At 41.6% G+C, this 22,217-nt stretch overlaps 1 protein-coding gene across 1 annotated transcript in view; it reads left to right on the top strand.

Moving 5' to 3' along the window:
- Positions 1 to 22,217, top strand: part of LOC139409069 (microtubule-associated serine/threonine-protein kinase 3-like) — a 61,838-nt gene that overhangs the window by 20,144 nt on the left and 19,477 nt on the right. Inside the window, 6 exon segments of the mRNA XM_071153747.1 lie at positions 6,208 to 6,296; positions 8,659 to 8,731; positions 16,074 to 16,094; positions 17,682 to 17,760; positions 20,531 to 20,688; positions 22,053 to 22,128. Of these exon segments, the coding sequence (XP_071009848.1) occupies positions 6,208 to 6,296; positions 8,659 to 8,731; positions 16,074 to 16,094; positions 17,682 to 17,760; positions 20,531 to 20,688; positions 22,053 to 22,128 (496 nt within the window).

The following is a 22,217-nucleotide window of genomic DNA, read 5'->3' as shown; positions in this document are numbered from 1 at the left end:
AATGAGAAAAAAAAATCCAGAAAATCACATTGTAGGATTTTTTATGAATTTATTAGCAAATTATGGTGGAAAATAAGTATTTGGTCACCTACAAACAAGCAAGATTTCTGGCTCTCACAGACCTGTAACTTATTCTTTAAGAGGCTCCTCTGTCCTCCACTCGTTACCTGTATTAATGGCACCTGTTTGAACTTGTTATCAGTATAAAAGACACCTGTCCACAACCTCAATCAGTCACACTCCAAACTCCACCATGGCCAAGACCAAAGAGCTGTCATAGGACACCAGAAACAAAATTGTAGACCTGCACCAGGCTGGGAAGACTGAATCTGCAATAGGTAAGCAGCTTGGTTTGAAGAAATCAACTGTGGGAGCAATTATTAGGAAATGGAAGACATACAAGACCACTGATAATCTCCCTCGATCTGGGGCTCCACGCAAGATTTCACCCCGTGGGGTCAAAATGATCACAAGAACGGTGAGCAAAAATCCCAGAACCACACGGGGGGACCTAGTGAATGACCTGCAGAGAGCTGGGACCAAAGTAACAAAGCCTACCATCAGTAACACACTACGCCGCCAGGGACTCAAATCCTGCAGTGCCCGACGTGTCCCCCTGCTTAAGCCAGTACATGTCCAGGCCCGTCTGAAGTTTGCTAGAGAGCATTTGGATGATCCAGAAGAAGATTGGGAGAATGTCATATGGTCAGTTCAAACCAAAATATAACTTTTTGGTAAAAACTCAACTCGTCGTGTTTGGAGGACAAAGAATGCTGAGTTGCATCCAAAGAACACCATACCTACTGTGAAGCATGGGGGTGGAAACATCATGCTTTGGGCTGTTTTTCTGCAAAGGGACCAGGACGACTGATCCGTGTAAAGGAAATAATTAATGGGGCCATGTATTGTGAGATTTTGAGTGAAAACCTCCTTCCATCAGCAAGGGCATTGAAGATGAAACGTGGCTGGGTCTTTCAGCATGACAATGATCCCAAACACACCGCCCGGGCAACGAAGGAGTGGCTTCGTAAGAAGCATTTCAAGGTCCTGGAGTGGCCTAGCCAGTCTCCAGATCTCAACCCCATAGAAAATCTTTGGAGGGAGTTGAAAGTCCGTGTTGCCCAGCAACAGCCCCAAAACATCACTGCTCTAGAGGAGATCTGCATGGAGGAATGGGCCAAAATACAAGCAACAGTGTGTGAAAACCTTGTGAAGACTTACAGAAAACGTTTGACTTCTGTCATTGCCAACAAAGGGTATATAACAAAGTATTGAGATAAACTTTTGTTATTGACCAAATACTTATTTTCCACCATAATTTGCAAATCAATTCATTAAAAATCCTACAATGTGATTTTCTGGAAGACATTAGTCAGGAAGTTAAAGCTTGGTCGCAAATGAGTCTTCCAAATGTACAATGACCCCAAGCATACTTCCAACGTTGTGGCAAAATGCCTTAAGGACAACAGAGTCAAGGTATTGGAGTGGTCATCACAAAGCCCTGACCTCAATCCTATAGAAAATTTGTGGACAGAACTGAAAGCGTGTGCGAGCAAGGAGGCCTACAAACCTGACTCAGTTAGACCAGCTCTGTCAGGAGGAATGGGCCAAAATTCACCCAATTATTGTGGGAAGCTTGTGGAAGGCTCCCCAAAACGTTTGACCCAAGTTAAACAATTTGAAGGCAATGCTACCAAATACTAATTGAACCACTTCTGAACCACTGGGAATGTGATGAGAGAAATAAAAGCTGAAATAAATAAATACTTCTCTCTACTATTATTCTGACATTTCACATTCTTAAAATAAAGTGGTGATCCTAACTGACCTAGACAGGGAATTTTTACTAGGGTTAAATGTCAGGAATTGTGAAAAACTGAGTTTAAATGTATTTGGCTAAGGTGTATGTAAACTTCCGACTTCAACTCTATATGTGCACTGCATTTGAAAAAACTACTCCATGTGCCGATGTTAAAGTGGATTTGGGAGTACTCAGTAGAGTCTGTAGAATCTATATATGGTGTCTTTTCATGGGGCACTGAGTAATATGGAGTGTTGCAGGCCTTTTACTTCTCCCATTACATTGGTCACAATGCAAATCACTATATATGCATTACACATTGGCTTATAGGTCAAAAAAAAAAAAAAAAAAAAAAAAAAAAAAAAAACTGTTCTATGTGCTGATGTGAACTGGGGTTTGGAGAACTCAGTTGGGTCTGTAGAATCTATATATGGTGTTATTTCATGTTATTTCAATACCCAGCAGTACTACTCTCAAAAAACAAACACTTAAGACCAACATTTTAGTTCAAATGAAAATGTTATTTATTCATTACTTTATTTGGGCTACATTTCACTAGAACAACAGAATTTGCTAAATGATTGACTGTCTGATAAGCGCTTTGAGTTATAGCCCTAACTAGTATTGGAATCTTCTTTGGAGATTTTTATGTATTTGGCAAAAATATATATATTTGTTCTGGTAATTTTCACATTGAAACCTCATCGGGAGGATGTATGTTTGACATGCTTTTTACATTTGTATCACAAATCATTTTTAGAGAACATCATGATGAAACTGAACATTCTAGACCCTTTTGGGCCCTTTTTAGACAGAAACATGCCTCCAGAATCCTTTTTTTCACTATACACCAATATATAGTTCCTATATATTTGCATTATGGCCTATGGAATGGTTGAAGTAAAATTCCAGCAACACTCCGTATTATTCAGTGCCCCATGAAATTACACCATATACTGTATATACTGAACAGAAATATAAACGCAACATGCAACAATTTCAAAGATTTTACTGAGTTACAGTTCATTTAAGGAAATCAGTCAATTGAAATAAATTCAGTAGGCCCTAATCTATGGATTTCACATGACTGGGAATACAGATATGCATCTGTTGGGGTGTGGATCAGAAAAACTGTCTGTATCTTGTGTGACCATCAGTTGCCTCATGCAGTGCGACACATCTCCTTCACATAGAGTTGATCTGCTGTTGATTGTGGCCTGGGGAATGTTGTCCCACTCCTCTTTAATGGCTGTGCAAAGTTGCTGGATATTGGCGGAAACTGGAACACTGTCATAGACGTCGATCCAGAGCATCCCAAACATGCTCAATGGGTGACAAGTCTGGTGGTTATGCAGGCCATGGACAAATTGGGACATTTTCAGCTTCCAGGAATTATGTACAGATCCTTGCAACATGGGCTGTGCATTATCATGCTGAAATGAGATGATGACAGCGGATGAATGGTATGACAATGGGCCTCAGGAACTCGTCACGGTATCACTGAGCTTTCAAATTGCCATCGATAAAATACAATTGTGTTCCTTGTCCGCAGCTTATGCCTGCCCATACCATAACCACCCCGCCACCATGGGGCACTGTTCACAACGTTGACATCCGCAAACCGCTCTGCCAAATGACATCATACACGAGGTCAGCGCTTGTGAAGCCATTTGGACATACTGCCAAATTCTCTAAAATGACGTTGGAGGCGGATTATGGTAGAGAAATTAACATTTCATTATCTGGCAACAGCTCTGGTGGACATTCCTGCAGTCAGTTTGCCAATCGCACACTCCCTCAAAACTTGAGACATCTGTGGCATTGTGCTGTACGACAAAACTGCACATTATAGAGTGGCCTTTTATCGTCCCCAGCACAAGGTGTACCTGTGTAATGTGCATGCTGTTTAATCAGCTTCTTCATATGCCACACCTTTCAGGTGGATGGGCTATCTTGGAAAATGAGAAATGCTCACTAACAGGGATGTAAACAAATGTGTTCACAACATTTTAGAAAAGTAATATTTTTGTGGATTTTCTGGGATCTTTTATTTCAGCTCATGAAACATAGGACCAACACTTTACGTGTTGAGTTCATATTTTTGTTCAATGTAGATTCTACAGACCCTACTGAGTGCTCCCAACCCCACTTTTACATAGGCACCCCCCAAAAAATTGCAATAAGCCCAGTGTTGTCAACAATCCAGTCTGAGCATTGTATTTTTCAATAGTGGTCTCAAGTTTTACATATTTAAAACATTTCCCATAAATGTATTATTGCATTTGCTTATAAGCACAATCAAAATCGACATTAATAAAAATGTAATATCTTTTGAAAGAGCTTGCAATGTTTTGAAATGCCGACATTTATTTGAAAGGTTTCCTTTATTAACGCAGGGAAGTGACGTCATCGTGTGTGCTGAACAGAATACTAGTGAAAAGTCTACTGTGTCTATGGTAGTAGGCTATATCAGTCAGCGATGGAGTTTTGGCAGAGAGAGAGTAGCCCATGTCCACCGGGAACACTTTCCAGGCAGAAGATGTAGGCCTAGGTGCTTGGATATGAGGCAAAATAAAGCGAAGGTGGCGCTGAAAGCTGGTTGAATGATAGCCAAGCTGACTAGCTAGTCCAGGGAACACAACATACTGCCACGGCGATGGAGGGTCTACCCGTGGTTTTGTGGGTTCCATTCTCGGGTCCTGTATCTACTATCTAGGAGATTCAATAATTATTTATTTTGGATCGGAATGTGTGTTCTTTTTCGTTGTAAACAACATCCACCATGTCGGATCCAAGTTACTGGACCGCAGTGCCAACCCACAACAAGTCTCATTTTGTAACAGGATCAATGCTAAAACGATCAAAAAGGTAGGTAGGAAAGGTTCTGGTTTATGTAGTTATGTAACAAAGCTCAACCGCAGACAATTATGGTCCTTTTAATGTGTTGTGTATTCTTTTTTTAAAGGATATTTTTTTGTGTTGGCCTTGCTGATGTTCTCAGACAAGTCTCTGAAATAACCCGTCTATGGTCCAGATGGGCATCCAGATGGACACATGCTTGACCTCAACTTGCTTTGTGTCCATTTCACATATTCAGAAACAATGTAACTAGATAAAAACATTACTTTATAAGTGATAACATAGCCGATGTTGACGCTCATTCACTGGCTCCCATTTGGTTTCGATATTGGTGCCACACGCGGTATTACCCCCATTGTTTTAGTTTCAGAGCGTTCAGCTAAACGTGGTCAGTGCTTAGAAAATGTGCTGATTGTGAATATGTATCATTGACTACAATATAGTTATTGAAAGGCAAAACAAATAGGCCTACAGATTATTCGTGTTTAAGTCTGTAATACTGTTATAACAAAAAGGGAACAAAATAGTTATGTATTCAATAATTAATGACCTAACTACAGTCCTTGTTAGATCCAAAACAATGACACTATGCAGAATAAATATTCCTGGTTCACGTAGAATTTTTGATTGCTCACTGCTGTGCAACAACATCCTAGTTCTGGATGACCTATGGGAGTCACTTACAATAATTTGATGGGTGCTTATATTTGATATATGTCCTATTTCATACATGTGATGCTCATCTGTCCTTTATTGACCCTTATTGTGCCCATTCTGGTCAAATCGACGAGATGATTTACTTGACTCCTCCTCAGTCTTTATAATAAACGGTCTGACTCTCTGTCTGTGAGTATGCCCCCTGTTGATGTACAAAGTGGTAGATTTTTAGTGGATGTTTTGTTATACAAGTGTCTCACCCTCACATTTTGTTGCTTCACAGTTATTAACAATAGCCGTTTGTAATTGTGTTGATTTTGGTTATATTGAAGTTTTGAAAGAAAGTTTTGCCGTTTAAAAGTTAGTTTCCTGCAATTATATGCATTATGTCATAGACAATGCGGTTGTTTTTGGAAATGTCAATTCTGACAGTCTAGCTTTTAGTTCTCAAAGATGGTAAAATAATGTGTCCATTATCTTTTCTACATACTTTATATGTTGTTTTAGTTGTTTAAGTTTAGACAACGTTTGTTTATTACACTGTTTGGACTTAGGCAACCCCAAAAAACGCTTAGGTGGCCCGCCCAAGGATTTCAGTGGCAGAAAAATCCCTGCATTGCTTGCTAGTCATAGCCAATTACTCACATTGAAAGCAATGCATCTTTGCCCCTTCCAGAATAGAAACAAGCCTGTTTTTGATGATCTTTTCCCCCCTCTGGCTTAGACTGGTGTATTTGCTGTGCTTAAAGACATTTTCATGACATCACTTGAACTATTCCTATTGCTATTTGAAGGCGGAACTAACTCATGTTTTGAAGCATTGCCAGATAGATGACTGAAGTGTTTTGTAGCTGGTGACTGACATCTCTGTTCCTGTTTATGTTCCACAGTTGCCGGAGCAGCAACAGGAAGAGTCTTGGCCTGGGGACACCTTCGCCCACTCTGTCACGCCCTCTCTCCCCACTCTCCGTCCACACCGGTAAGAACCTTCACAGGAACAGAAGTTTGTCTCCAATGTATGTAGCCTGTTTATGTAGCCTATAGTACACTACGTAGACTTATTCCTACCCGTTGACACGTTTTAATGTTTTAGAGTAGGCTGTCCTACTACAACATAGCAAGTGCAAGTATCAATATTTTGGATTTCTCTCGTTATCATTGGGACCTCAAAGCATTTTTAGATATATGCTGTGCTGATTGTAGAAAATAAAGGAGGAGACATACATCTTATTGGTCAGAAAATACAAAAATTGTCTCTTCAGTAAAGGGTGGGTTTTTGTGTTTCCCTTTAGCATTTGAATCAATGGGAGTGTATACAGTGCCTTCAGAAAGTATTCACACGCCTTGACTTTTTCCACATTTGGATGTGTTACAGCCTGAATTTAAAATGGATTAGATTGAGATTTTGTGTCACTGGCCTACACACAATGCCCTATAATGGCAAAGTGGAATTATGTTTTCAGACATTGACAAATTACAAAAAAATCTAAAGCTGAAATGTTGAGTCAATAAGTATTGAAGTCAATAAGTACCGAACCCCTTCGTTATGGCAGGCCTAAATTAAGTTCAGGAGTAAAAGTCTTCTTAACACGTCACATAATAAGCTGCATGGACTCACTCTGTGTGCAGTAATAGTGTTTAACATGATTTTCTGTACCTCACATACAATAATCTGTAAGGTCCTTAAGTCGCGCAGTGAATTTCGAACACAGATTCAACCACAAAGACCAGGTTTTCCAATTCCTATTGGGGAAAAAAGCAGACATTGAATATCCCTATGGGCATGGTTAAGTTATTAATTACACTGTTGATGGTGTATCAGTACACCCAGTAACTACAAAGATACAGGCGCCCTGCCTAACTCAGTTGCCGGAGGGTAAGGAAACCGCTCAGTGATTTCACCATGAAGTCAATGGTTACTTTAAAACAGTTGTTTTAAACAGGCTGTGTCAGGAGAAAACTGAGGATGGGTCAACAACATTGTATTTACTCCACAATACTAACCTAACTGACAGAGTGAAAATAAGGAAGCCTGTACAGAATAAAAAATATTCTTATTTGCAATAAGTCACTAAAGTAAAACTGAAAAAAATGTGGCAAAGAAATTAACTTTGAGTCCTGAATACAAAGCGTTATGTTTGGGGCAAATCCAACACATCACTGAGTTAATATTACTACTCATATTATTTTCAAGCATGGGGTGGCTGCATCATGTTATGTGTATGCTTGTCATCGGCAAGGACTAGGGAGATTTTTAGGATAAAAAGAAACGGAATAGAGCTAAGCACTGGAAAACTCCTAGAGGAAAACCTGGTTTAGTCTGCTTTCCAACAGAAACTGGGAGACAAATTCACCTTTCAGCAGGACAATAACCTAAAACACAAGGGCAAATATACACTGGAGTTGCTTACTAATATGCCATTGAATGTTCTTGAGTGACCTAGTTACAGTTTTGACTTAAATCGGCTTGAATATCTATGGCGAGACTTGAAAATGCCTGTCTAGCAATGGTCAACAACCAGAACTTGAAGAATTTGAAAAATAATAATGTGCAAATATTGTACTATCCAGGTGTGGTCTTGGAGACTTACCCAGGAAGACTCACAGCTGTTATCACTGCCAAAGGTTACTGTAACATGTATTGACTCAGGGGTGTGAATATTTATGTAAATGAGAGATTTCTGTATTTCATTTCTAAGAACATGTTTTCACTTTGTCATTATGGGGTATTGTGTATACTGTGGATGGGTGAGAAATATATGTAATAACTTTTGAATTCAGGCTGTAACACAACAAAATGTAGAATAAGTCAAGGGGTATGAGTACTTTCTGAAGGCACTGTATCACTTCTGGTTGTCAAGCACCCTATGAATAGAGTTCTTCACGAGGGCCCTACATGCCAGAGATGTGCAGACATTCTCTTTCAAGTTCTATCATGTCGAGACTTATCTGATTAGGGGGCACAATTTAAGCATTCATTATGTTTACAGTTGAATTAATTGGTAGCAAAATGCTCCCATGTTAATGAACACTTGTGTCTCGAGTACACAAAGGTCCAGGCACTGTCAAAGACAAACAAAATGATACTTTACAACGTCGCATAGCCTCCTCTCCATTAATGCCCTTTGATGCTAACTGCTGCTTTGTTTGGCACCATAAACCAGACCTATTTGAGATATTATTCAGTCTAGCTACTTACAGTACCTGAGACTTGCCTCCATACAGTTTGCTTCGACCTTATTCAAAATATGAATAGGGTTTCAATCGCTATAATTACCTATTCTTATTTATCCAAGCTTAATTCATTGTAATGATGATAATCATCCCTTGTTTCTTTTCAGCTGCAAGCAGTCCCATAGACAGCCCCCGAAATGTGTCCACCAGTGCCTCCCTCAACTTCCCATTTGCTCGCAGGTATGTGGTAGGGTTGAATGGCGGAAACCCTGTTACCGACATTTTACCGGGATTTACCGCCCAAAACCAATCCCTTTTCCTGGAATAAATAACTGGGAGACACCAGTAAATTATAATACATTATTTATATGACTAGCATGGTGTGAAATTGAATTGTTATATGCTTCTCTTGTAAAGATATACAGATGTCCAGCCTAAACCCTCAAACAGTAAGCAATGCAGATGTAGAAGCAGAGTGGCTAGAAAGGCAGGAACCCAGGAAGAAAGGCAGGAAAGGCAGGAACCTAGGAAGAAGCCTAGAGAGGAACCAGACTGAGGGGTGGCCAGTCCTCTTCTGGCTGTGCCGGGTGGAGATTATAACAGTAAATGGCCAAGATGTTCAAACGTTCATAGATGACCAACAGGGTCAAATAATAATAATCACAGTGGTTGTAGAGGGTGCAACGGGTCAGCACCTCAGGAGTAAATGTCAGTTGGCTTTTCATAGCCGATCATTCAGAGGTTGAGACAGCAGGTGCGGTAGAGAGAGAGAGAGTCGAAAACAGCAGGTCCGGGATAAGGTAGCACGTCCGGTGAAGAGAGAGAAAGAGAGAGAGAATTAGAGGGAGCATACTTAAATTCACACAGGACACCGGATAAAACAGGATAAATACTCCAGATATAACAGACTGACCCAAGCCCCCCCACACATGTACTATTGCAGTATAAATACTGGAGGGGTCAGGAGACACTGTGGCCCCATCCGATGATACCCCCGGACAGGGCCAAACAGGAAGGATATAACCCCACCCACTTTGCCAAAGCACAGCCCCCACACCACTAGAGGGATATCTTCAACCACCAACTTACCATCCTGAGACAAGGCCGAGTATAGCCCACAAACATCTCCGCCACGGCACAACCCAAGGGGGGGCGCCAACCCAGACAGGAAGATCACATCAGTGACTCAACCCACTCAAATGACGCACCCCTCCTAGGGACGGCATGAAAGAGCACCAGTAAGCCAGTGACTCAGCCCCTGCAATAGGGTTAGAGGAAGAGAATCCCAGCAGAGAAAGGGGAACCGGCCAGGCAGAGATAGCAAGGGCGGTTCGTTCCTCCAGAGCCTTTCCGTTCACCTTCACACTCCTGGGCCAGACTACACTCAATCATATGACCCACTGAAGAGATGAGTCTTCAGTAAAGACTTAAAGGTTGAGACCGAGTTTGCGTCTCTCACATGGGTAGGCAGACCATTCCATAAAAATGGAGCTCTATAGGAGAAAGCCCTGCCTCCAGCTGTAAGCTTAGAAATTCTAGGGACAATTAGGAGGCCTGCGTCTTGTGACCGTAGCGTAGGTGTAGGTATGTACGGCAGGACCAAATCAGAGAGATAGGTAGGAGCAAGCCCATGTAATGCTTTGTAGGTTAGCGGTAAAACCTTGAAATCAGCCCTTGCCTTGACAGAAAGCCAGTGTAGGGAGGCTAGCACTGGAGTAATATGATCAAATTTGTTGGTTCTAGTCAGGATTCTAGCAGCCGTATTTAGCACTAACTGAAGTTTATTTAGTGCTTTATCCGGGTAGCCGGAAAGTAGAGCATTGCAGTAGTCTAACCTAGAAGTAACAAAAGCATGGATTAATTTTTCTGCATTATTTTTGGACAGATAGTTTCTGATTTTTGCAATGTTACGCAGATGGAAAAAAGCTGTCCTTGAAACAATCTTGATATGTTCGTCAAAACAGAGATCAGGGTCCAGAGGAGCGCCGACGACTGTACAACCATTAAGATTAATTGTCAGATTCAACAGAAGATCTCTTTGTTTCTTGGGACCTAGAACAAGCATCTCTGTTTTGTCCGAGTTTAACAGTAGTAAGTTTGCAGCCATCCACTTCCTTATGTCTGAAACACAGGCTTCTAGCGAGGGCAATTTTGGGGCTTCATCATGTTTCATTGAAATGTACAGCTGTGTGTCATCCGCATAGCAGTGAAAGTTAACATTATGTTTTCGAATGACATCCCCAAGAGGTAAAATATATAGTGAAAACAATAGTGGTCCTAAAACGAACCTTGAGGAACACCGAAATTTACAGTTGATTTGTCAGAGGACAAACCATTCACAGAGACAAACTGATATCTTTCCGACAGATAAGATCTAAACCAGGCCAGAACTTGTCCGTGTAGACAAATTTGGGTTTCCAATCTCTCCAAAAGAATGCGGTGATCGATGGTATCAAAAGCAGCACTAAAGTCTAGGAGCACAAGGACAGATGCAGAGCCTTGGTCTGACGCCATTAAAATGTAATTTAGCACCTTCACGAGTGCAGTCTCAGTGCTATGATGGGGTCTAAAACCAGACTGAAGCGTTTCGTATACATTGTTTGTCTTCAAGAATGCAGTGAGTTGCTGCGCAACAGCTTTTCCAATTTTTTTTGAAAGGAATGGTAGATTCGATATGTTTTTATATTTTCTGGGTTTGGCTTTTTCAAGAGAGGCTTTATTACTGCCACTTTTAGTGAGTTTGGTACACATCTGGTGGAAAGGGAGCTGTTTATTATGTTCTACATAGGAGGGCCAAGCACAGGAAGCAGCTCTATGTAGCCCTATACAGTGTATGTATTTGTCCTAGCCTACTTCTTTTAGGTAATACATTCAATGCAGTATTAGCCTTATATTTAGCTAGTTAATGGTTTATGCATAGTAAGCTTCTGACTTTTAGCCTCCATTTCTTGCGCAATACGCATGCACCTGTGCTCTGCTGGCCTCCACTTAAAAAAAACACTCCTTAGCTCTTGGAGGCCCATGCAGGAAAATCTCGACTAGAATAGCTTGCTGGGCCTCCCGGGTGGCGCAGTGGTTAAGGGCGCTGTACTGCAGCGCCAGCTGTGCCATCAGAGTCTTGGGTTCGCGCCCAGGCTCTGTCGTAACCGGCTGTGACCGGGAGGTCCGTGGGGCGACGCACAATTGGCCTAGCGTCGCCCGGGTTAGGGAGGGCTTGGTCGGTAGGGGTGTCCTTGTCTCATCGCGCACCAGCGACTCCTGTGGCGGGCTGGGCGCAGTGTACGCTAGCCAAGGTGGCCAGGTGCACGGTGTTTCCTCCGGCGCATTGGTGCGGCTGGCTTCCGGGTTGGATGTGCGCTGTGTTAAAGAAGCAGCGGCTTGGTTGGTTGTGTATCGGAGGACGCATTACTTTCAACCTTCGTCTCTCCCGAGCCCGTACGGGAGTTGTAGCGATGAGACAAGATAGTAGCTACTACAACAATTGGATACTACGAAATTGGGGAGAAAAAGGGGTAAAATTAAAAAAAAAAAAGAATAGCTTGCTGGACATTCTTTTTTTTTTTTTTTGCATTTCTTATACCAATAGACTATTTTTTTTTGCTGAACGTTAAATACAGCAGCCAACAGAACTCACGGGTAGTTTGAAAGAAGAGCGTACACGCGATGGCGGTAGGCTATTGCAGTCATTTATTCAGACCCATAACCATTCAATCTTTGTGAAGAGAGGTGAAAGCCGTCTGCATCTAATTCTAGTCCTATATTATTCAAGCATGTCATTAGAATGATGAAGATAAGGACAATAAAACTGTTGAAAGTGAGGAAAGAATGAAGCAACAGTAGAGAGAGAAAAAGGAGGTATGCCAATAACATTAGGGGAAATATGAAAGGTATATATTCGTCAGCCTACTGATTATACAAATATGCCCTTTTATATTTCAAAATTGTAATCAAATTCTCTAGCATGTACTTTCTGGTGCACCAGAATTGGATGTTCTTTCAGCTTTATCATGGTTTGAACGATGTGTGTAATTCCAGTCCATATAATACAATACAGTACAGTAATACAGTTCACACTCAAAAAGATGAGCCTGCTGGAGCTAGTTACATTTATTTATCCAAGAGAGCATATAGCTAGCTACTTCTATGGGCTTTTCTGTCTTTCTGTCGTGAGTAATGTGCAATGTATTGGATAACTGCACAATCATTTGGGCTTGGGCTCATTAAATGTCGTCAATGTAGGGCTCATAAAATGTATTTAATATATGTCTCATCAGGCTCAGGTAGCATCAGGTTGGAATTTTCATGCTGATCAAATCCAGACACAGTGCATTTGGAAAGTATTCAGACCCCTTGACATTTTCCACAATGTGTCACAGCCTTATTCTAAAATTGATTTAATTGTTTTTTTCCCCCTTTTCAATCTACACACATTACCCAATAATGACAAAGCAAAAACAGGTTTTTAGACACGTTTGCCAATTTATAAAAAAAAAAACTGAAATATCAAATTTTCATAATTATTCAGACCCTTTACTCAGTACTTTGTTGAAGCACCTGTGGCAGCGATTACAGCCTCGAGTCTTCTTGGGAATGACGCTACAAGTTTGGCACACCTGTATTTGGGGAGTTTCTCCAATTCTTCTCTGGAGATCCTCTCAATTTTGGTTTCATCTGACCAGAGAATCTTGTTTCTCATTGTCTGAGAGTCTTTAGGTGCCTTTTGACAAACTCCAAGCGGGCTGTCATGTGCCTTTTACTGAGGAGTGGCTTCCGTCTAGCCACTCTACCATAAAGGCCTGATTGGTGGAGTGCTGCAGAGATGGTTGTCCTTTTGGAAGGTTCTCCCATCTCCACAGAGGAACTCTAGAGCTCTGTCAGAGTGACTATCGGGTTCTTGGTCACCTGCCTGACCAAGGTTCTTCTCCCCCGATTGCTCAGTTTGGCCGGGCTGCCAGCTCTAGAAAGAGTTTTGTTGGTTCTAAACTTCTTCCATTTAAGAATGATGGAGGCCACTGTGTTCTTGGGGACCTTCAATGCTGTAGACTTTTTTTGGTACCTTTCTCCAGATCTGTGCCTGGACACAATCCTGTCTCAGAGCTCTACCGACAATTCCTTCTACCTCATGGCTTGGTTTTTGCTCTGTCATGCCCTGTCAACTGTGGGACCTTATATAGGCAGGTGTGTGCCTTTCCATATTATGTCCAATCAATTCAATTTACCACAGGTGGACTCCAATGATGTTGGAGAAACAGCTCAAGGATGATCAATGGAAACAGGATGCACCTGAGCTCAATTTCAAGTCTCATAGAAAAGGGTCTGAATACTTATGTAAATAAAATCCTGTTTTCGCTTTGTCTTTATGGGGGGTTGTGTGTAGATTGCTAAGGGCATTTTTTTATTTAATCCATTTTAGAATAAGGCTGTAACGTTACAAAATGTGGAAGAAGTCAAGGGGTCTGAAGGCACTGTATATGCTTTATAATGCTTTTGAATGACACCCCGGGAAAATATTCAACCATAGTATGTGGACCTGGTAATACTTAACCTCTCTGGATGTTTATTTGTGTGTGTTAGTCTGAATTCTAAGGGCCATTTTCCTCTTCTATCTACGGCCCTTTTTTTATGCCAAAAAACTCCCCAGTCTTTAACGATTACAAGCATACCCATAACATGATGCAGCCACCACTATACTTGTAAATATGGAGAATGGTACAAAGGGGATGCATGTTTTGGAATATTTTTTATTCTGTACAGGCTTCCTTCTTTTCCCTCTGTCAATTAGGTTAATATTGTGGAGTAACTACAATGTTGTTAATCCATCCTCAGTTTTCTCTTATCACAGCCATTAGAGTCCCTTCCTCTCTGGCAACTGAGTTAGGAAGGAAGCCTATATTTTTGTAGTGACTGGGTGTATTGATACACCATCCAAAGTGTAATTAATAACTTCATGCTCAAAGGGATATTCATTTTTTTTTTACCAATCTACCAATATAGGTGCCCTTCTTTACGAGGCATTGGAAATATTCCCTGGTATTTGTATTTGAATCTGTGTTTAAAATTCACTGAGGGACCTTACAGATAATTGTATGTGTGGGGTACAGAGATGACATAGTCATTCAAAAATCACGTTAAACACTATTATTGCACACAGGGTGAGTCCATGCAACTTATTATGTGACTGTTAAGCACATTTTTACTCCTGAACTTATTTAGGCTTTCCATAACAAAGGGGTTGAATATTTATTGACTCAAGACATTTCAGCTTTTCATTTTTAAATAATTTGTTAAAAATGTCTCAAAACAATGTACCACATTGACATTATGGGGTATTATGTGTAGGCCAGTGACACAAAATCTAAATGTCATCCATTTTAAGTTCAGGCTGTAACACAACAACATGTGTAAAAAGTCCAGGGGTGTGAATACTTTCTGAATGCACTGTACATAAAGCAGAGAGCTGGAGGCTGTGGTTGGATGGTTGGTTGAGTCATAGTGGAGATCACATCCTTCCTGCTAGGTTATCCTCTTCCTCACTCAGATGAGGTGTGTGTGTGTGTGCGTGCGTGCGTGAAAAGATATTTAAATATAAAGTAGTTTTTTTTGTATTTATAAAATATGTTTATTTGTTATGTTTATTTGAGCGGTGACAATGTACATCAAAAACTTTAGTCTCAGTATACGTGAGAAGATGTGTTGCAGTCCCTGGGCAGGTGAACATAAAAACAAGAGAACTTCATATACGAACAGATACCCGCAAACATCAGACATTTTTTAATCATTCAGACATGTTTCCACACAGAAATCAAGACATTGCAGAAACCAATAATGGGATGTGGTTTTATACTAAATCAGTCTTATTCCAATGTTTTCTCATTAAGAAGATGTACCCAATGTTGGAAGACTGTCGACAGCTGTTGCCATCAGGAAGCTGTTTTCGGGCTGGAAAAGTCAGAACGTTCAACTAGGAGTTGCTGAATCCTTTAAGCTGGAACAATTTGTTTTTAGTCGGCTTTCATTTTGATCCTCTTTAAAACCACATTTGGCCAGCAGTGTGTTCGCAGTTACTCAACATCCCTTTATTCACAACCCTGGCTTCGATTCCTGATGGCAACTCATTATTGGTTATGCAACATGTAGAGAAATGTGCATAACCAATTTTTCTTCAACCCAGATTTGATAGGAAAATGTATGGTTTTACACAATGTCTCTGGAAATTTGATATGGGCTGAAAAGGAACTGCACTGAAATGATAAGACCCTTTATAATTTCAGCCCCCTGATCATTTCCGTTGCCCGTATCCCTGGTTTTTAGAAAGAGAAAATAAGTGCTACAGCATTTTTTTTTTTGCTCTTTGAATTCATGTTGAACCTGTACTCCCCATGCTAGACAAATGAAGGCTGACACATTAGCCAATTGTGTCCGACTTCATTCGTCAAATGAAATGTCACAGGTCAGTTGGCTCACTATCGCAGTCATGTTCAATCTAAGCATGAGACTGTGGAAAGATGCAAACTTAACCTGTAACAGTTTCACATGTTCCCCCGTAATCTCTCTCTTGCTTCTCCTGCTGTCGTGACCTCAGCCACATGGCTCGTGCTGACAGGTAGGTCTCTCTCTTATCCTATTGTCCTTCGTGCCTTTCTCCTTTCTCGCCTCTATATTTGGTTACCACTTCTTCTGAAAAGATCACACCCCCTTGTCCTTCATCAGCCCAGATACAGTCAGGCCCGTAATTATTTACACCCTTGATAAAGAACAGCAAAAAATACCTTGTGTAAAATAGGTCATATAAACACTGAGCTATATTGCAGCTGTTATTGTAGCTATGTTGCAGCTATATTGAGCTATTAAGGTCAATGGTGCCGTTCACTGGCCACAGTACCAGTGAAAGCTAAATAGCCGTAACATCAGAGATAAACTGCATTGCCACTTGGATTGGAACCGGTGCTATGGTCATATGACATGAAAATAGAGCTCTTTGGTCACACACACCAGTGGTGGGTTTGGCGTTAGAAAATCAGAACCATATGCAGGAAGTGTTTTTTTATTTGTTTAACTCTATTTTAGATGACTTTGATGAAGTTGGTTAGAACTCGATCTCTGAATGTGCTAGAGCGACGAAACCACTCTCCTGCTGGCTACGATGTAAGGTTCCAGGCATGTGCTTTGTCAGTGGCTGTGACATAGGGTTCAGCCAGGAGTTAAATGTTAGGAGGGAAATCCCAGCTTTAAGTGCTGTCAGATTTCACATCCTACGTCACACAGGCGGAAGAGATAGGCTCATGAGTCCGTGGGAACCAGGGCTACCGCTCAATGCAAGCCATTTCTATATACGGTGTCCACAGATCAATTTGTAAGTTAAAATGTCTGTTGGAACCAGTACCAGAACCACACAGGTCCTCGATACAGGGGACTTTAGAAACGGCACCTTGAACTTTACCAAGTAACAGGACATTTTAGACAAAAACCTGGTTGCCTCTGCCAGGAGGGTGACAGTTGGCAGCAAGTGGCTCTTCCAGCAAGACAATAACCCCAAGCACAAAGAAATGGTTAATTGACCACAAAGTCAACATTTTGCAATGGCCATCTCAGTCTCTGGAGTTGAACCCCATTGAAAACCTGTGGTTTGAATTAGAGGGCAGTCGATAAGAACAGACGAAGGACATCAAGGATCTGGAATGATTCTGTATGGAGGAATGGTCTAAGATCTCTCCCAATGTGTTCTCATAAAACATTTTAGAAGAAGGCTCAGTGTTGTTATCCTCGCAAAGGGAGGGTGCTGGAGTATTGAAAACTTGGGCGCCAATAATTTTGACCCCTATCTTCTTTAGATTGTTTAACAAGTAATCTATTCCTCTGAGCAATTGTATTAGTATTGAATAATATAATTTCTCACATTTTTTGAGCATACAGTATAGCTCAGTGTTTGTATTATTTCTTTGATACAGTCTTGGTTGCTCATCTTTATCAAGGGTGCCATTAATTATGGACCTGACTGTACATTGCAAGTGCATAGTAATTACACATGACACAATCCCCGAATGCGTATTACATCACGAAGAACAGAGTAATAGCAAGACACAAGGCTTTCAGTGTAGTGCGGGGAAGACGTAACGCGTTATAAGGCAGTTGATATGACATGCAAAAAATGTACAAGGTAACATAACCATGTCTGTCTGTTTTTCTCCAGAGCGGAAGGCAGACGATGGTCTTTGGCGTCCCTCCCCTCCTCCGGCTACGGAACCAACCCCCCCAGTTCCACGGTCTCTGTAAGTCTCTAGCCCTCACCCAGCTCCCGCAGGGTCCATATGAAACTGCAGTTTCACAACACCGTATAAACCATTCAACAAGATCTGAATAGGATAAGAAATGCGTCTGTGGCTGAAAGAGACAACACTGTGACCATGTGATCAAACGGGACAAATCCTATCTTGAATCATCATGTGTCTGAATGAGTCATTTATGTTTGGCTCATAGCCTGCGGTGGATAATGTCTAGTGATAATGGGCTCACAGTACATGAATGTATTTGAGTGTGACGTGATGAGCTAATGTTCTGTATTTGTGCTTGTAATAGGATTTGATGCTTCGAAGAGCATTATCAATGCTCCTGTGCCGAAAGGGTGCGCACTTAAATGCCCTCATATCTTTTGCTTACCCTGCGGATATTGTTCATGGTTAAGCATGAACAGAATTAACAGAATAAGATGTGAACATCAAATATTCTATATGCGAGAATACAACTGAGAATACAATCTAATACAAACTCTCATGCTCACAAATCCACCATTATCTACGTTTCTGACAGACAGATGAACTTGGTACCTTTTCACTCTATATGTGCTGCGTGAGACAGTAGGACAGGGTTCACAAACTGGCAGCCTAATGCGTGTGATTTTTTTGTTTTTTTAAATACGACTGTAAAATAACCAGCAAATCAGCTCCCAGTGATTTACATTTTGGAAATCTGTTCCAAATTATTCCCACGCATAATTGAGAGATATATCGTATACAAATGTCAGCAAGGTTTAAAATGATTGTTTTAGCCAGGTATTATGTACAGTGCATTCGGAAAGTGTTCCCGACCCCTTCCCTTTTTCCACAATTTGTTACGTTACAGCCTTATTCTAAAATAGATTTAAAAAATATATATACATCCTCATCAATCTTCACACAATACCCTATAATGACAAAGCAAAAACAGGTTTTTATTAAGAATGAAAAACAGAAATACCTTTATTTGCGTATGTATTCAGATCCTTTGCTATGGGTCTGAATACATCCTGTTTCTATTGATCATCCTTGAGATGTTTCTTCAACTTGATTGGAGTCCACCTGTGGTAAATTCAGTTGATTGGACATGATTTGGAAAGGCACACACCTGTCTATATAAGGTCCCACAGTTGACATTGCATGTCAGAGCAAAAACCAAGCCATGAGGTCGAAGGAATTGTCCATAGAGCTCAGAGAAAGGATTGTGTTGATGCACAGATCTGGGGAAGGGTACTAAAAAATGTCTGCAGCATTGATGGGCCTCAAGAACACAGTGGCCTCCATCATTCTTAAATGGAAGAAACTGAACAATCGGGGAGAAGGGCCTTGGTCAGGGAGGTGACCAAGAACACAATGCTCACTCTGACAGAGCTCCAGAGTTCCTCTGTGGAGATGGGAGGACCTTCCAGAAGGACAACCATCTCTTCGTCACTCCACCAGACAGGCCTTTATGGTAGAGCGGCCAGACAGAAGCCACTCCTCAGTAAAAGGCACGAAGGCCTGCTTGGAGTTTGTCAAACGGCACTTAAAGGACTCTCAGACCATGAGAAACAAGATTCTCTGCTCTGATGAAACCAAGATTGAACTCTTTGGCCTGAATGCCAAGTGTCATGTTTTGAGGAAACCTGGCACCATTTCTACGGTGAAGCATGGTGGTGGCTGCATCATGTTGTGGGGATGTTTTTCACTAGCAGGGGCTGGGAGACTAGTCAGGATTGAGGGAAAGATGAATGGAACAAAGTGGAAAGAGATTCTTGATGAAAACCTGCTCCAGAGCGCTCAGGACCTCGAACATCTCTGGAGAGACCTGAAAATAGCTGTGCAGCGACGTTCCCCATCCAACCTGACAGAGCTTGAGAGGATCTGCTGAGAAGAATGGGAAAACTCCCCAAATACAGGTGTGCTAAGCCTGTAATGTCATAACCAAGAAGACTCGAGGCTGTAATCGCTGCCAAAGGTGCTTCAACACAGTACTGAGTAAAGGGTCTGAATACTTATGTAAATGTATTATTTACGCTTTTTTATTTTTTATACATTTGCAAAAATGTCTAAAAACCTGTTTTTGCTTTGCCATTATGGGGTATTGTGTGTAGATTGATGAGGAAAAAAACATTTTAATCAATTTTAGAATCATGTTGTAACGTAACAAAAAGGGGGGAAAAGTCAAGGGGTCTGAATACTTTCCGAATGCATTGTATGTTTGGACTTCTTGCGGTCAATTTGCAGTCTTCAGATTATTTGTAATTATGTTCTGGCCCCCTGACCATCTGCTCAAGAAAAAAATAGTCCCAAGGCTGAATTAGGTTGAAAAAAAATAATAATTCAAGGTCTCCATTCTGAAGGAGAAGGGTGGTGTAAAAATTAGATGAGGATCTAAGATGAGAACAGGCCATGTGTTCCTCCATTTGTGAGTAGTTTTATAAGGGAAAGGTCGGCATATGCGGCAAGGTCAGACTGAGACAATAGGCCTTTCAGTGATCCTCAGTGACCTCTTTATGAGCAGGCAGAAAAGGGGCATCACAGATGCAGCAGGCCAAGTCACCACGATCTACTGCTATTCAGGACCCATGGGGCAAAACATCTGACAGATTGCCAGGAGCTGCCAGAGTGTGCCTTTGATCTCATAAAAATAATCAGGAAAATAATGTACTCAGCCTCAAAAGCCACATGAAATAACCGTTCTCTTGTCCTAATTATGATACCGATCCTCCATCCTTCAGGATAAAGTGTTGGCGTTTGAATGTTAAAAGTACTAATTTTCCTCCAGTCCTCCTCCTCTTCCCAGGAGCGCCTGCACCAGCTCCCCTACCAGCCCACTCAAGACGAGCTCCACTTCCTGTTCAAGCACTTCCGCAGCTCAGAGAGCGTAACAGACGAGGATGTGCGACCCTCACCGTTCATGCGCCCTCGCTCCCGCAGCCTCAGGTAGCCGTCCGTTAATCCTCGCCTTAACTGTAATGTGCCATATCATCAAAATGAGATATCATCATCACCCTTACGTACATTTTTGTGAAAAAATAAAATAAAATCAGACCTGGGAATTTATTACATGCTAATTGGAATATCTTCAAATACAATGTATTAAGTCAAATCCAGATTTGACTCTACCGTACCAGGATCTCATTGTTTTGCCTGGTTCTTAATGAACTCACCTCCCTTTGTGTTGCGATAGAGAACTTAGGTGTGGACGAGAGCATGAGTCAGTGGAGTATTTGCACAGTGAACTGACGAATGGAGTCAATGTATTCGTCTACATCCCCTTACCTGGGGGCTGTGTCACAAAGCAGAATCAATGCGTTAGCTAGTTATTGATCCTGCTTTGTACAATCCAACCCTGCTGCTAGTTCTGACAGTGTGGTCAGTCAAAATGTATTCAGTCCTGTAACAAAGTAAAGCTAAAGTATTTTGCGGTTGCTAATGTTCAGTACGCCTCAATTTGACCTCTAGCTAAACTCACTACACAGTGGGATTGCAGTTCCCACCTTCACTGTTCTCGTGTGGTATAATATTGTAGAAAATGAGCCTGTTTTGTAATAAGTAACATACTGCACCAATTTGTGGGACTCTCGTAGGGTCCGATTTAAGCATAGATTAGGACGCAGAGCGTGGTGTTGCCGCGTGGCCTAAGGCGAGCAGCGGTGTGTACCATGCTCTGCCCGGGCTCCCTGTGTTGTCGTGGCATGGCGTGCAATGCGTAGGTGGGTGGGTGGGTGCAGAGCACTGCGGGGACCAGCTAGGCTGGAGGTTCTCAGGGGGGCGGGTTATGGGGAGGGGGCGGGTTAGGGGGAGGGGGCGGGCTGCAGTGTGTGGTGGTCAGGCTGCCATCTGCTGCAACAGAAGCCTCTTTCATTGCAAAAAAAAAGCGCTGAATGCGTCTGTGGCTGGGGTGCATTTCTGCACCGTACCCCTAACTCTTGGACAATGAGATTAGGCGGGACGACGTGAGAGGGAAGGGCCTGTTGGTCTGTTATATGGGCCAGACAGACAGTGTAGATGTGGTCATGTCTTACACCAGCTGTTCTCTTACCTAATACTGAAGAGTAAAAAAAAAAAAATCTAAAGTAGCAAAGTAAAAAAGGAAATGAGCTTGGAAGCAATGTTGCACGTTCACTATTCCACAATGAATCTTCACTTGGGATGATCATTTTAGCCACTATTCAAAATATTGCAACCACCCAATAAGAACTGTCAATGCCGACTGCTTCACAGATTTTTGCGAGCTCTGTCAGTCCATTTGGTTGGATTGGAATAATAAACATTGACAAGATCTGTGTCCTTTTCTGTTTTAGCCCCGGAAGAACAATGGGTTCATTCGATAATGAGGTCGTCATGATGAACCATGTTTACAAAGAACGGTTCCCTAAGGTATGTCATGTTGTCTCCTCCCCCTTTGTTGTACAGGAAGCAATGTCTGTTTGTATTTGCCATAATCCGAAAGCTAATTTCCCCTCTGC

Source organism: Oncorhynchus clarkii, chromosome 5 (genome assembly GCF_045791955.1).
Source record: "Oncorhynchus clarkii lewisi isolate Uvic-CL-2024 chromosome 5, UVic_Ocla_1.0, whole genome shotgun sequence".
Taxonomy (NCBI): Eukaryota; Metazoa; Chordata; class Actinopteri; order Salmoniformes; family Salmonidae; genus Oncorhynchus; species Oncorhynchus clarkii.
The sequence above is the reverse complement of the archived record's forward strand: the minus strand, read 5'-3'. Positions and strand labels throughout refer to the sequence as shown.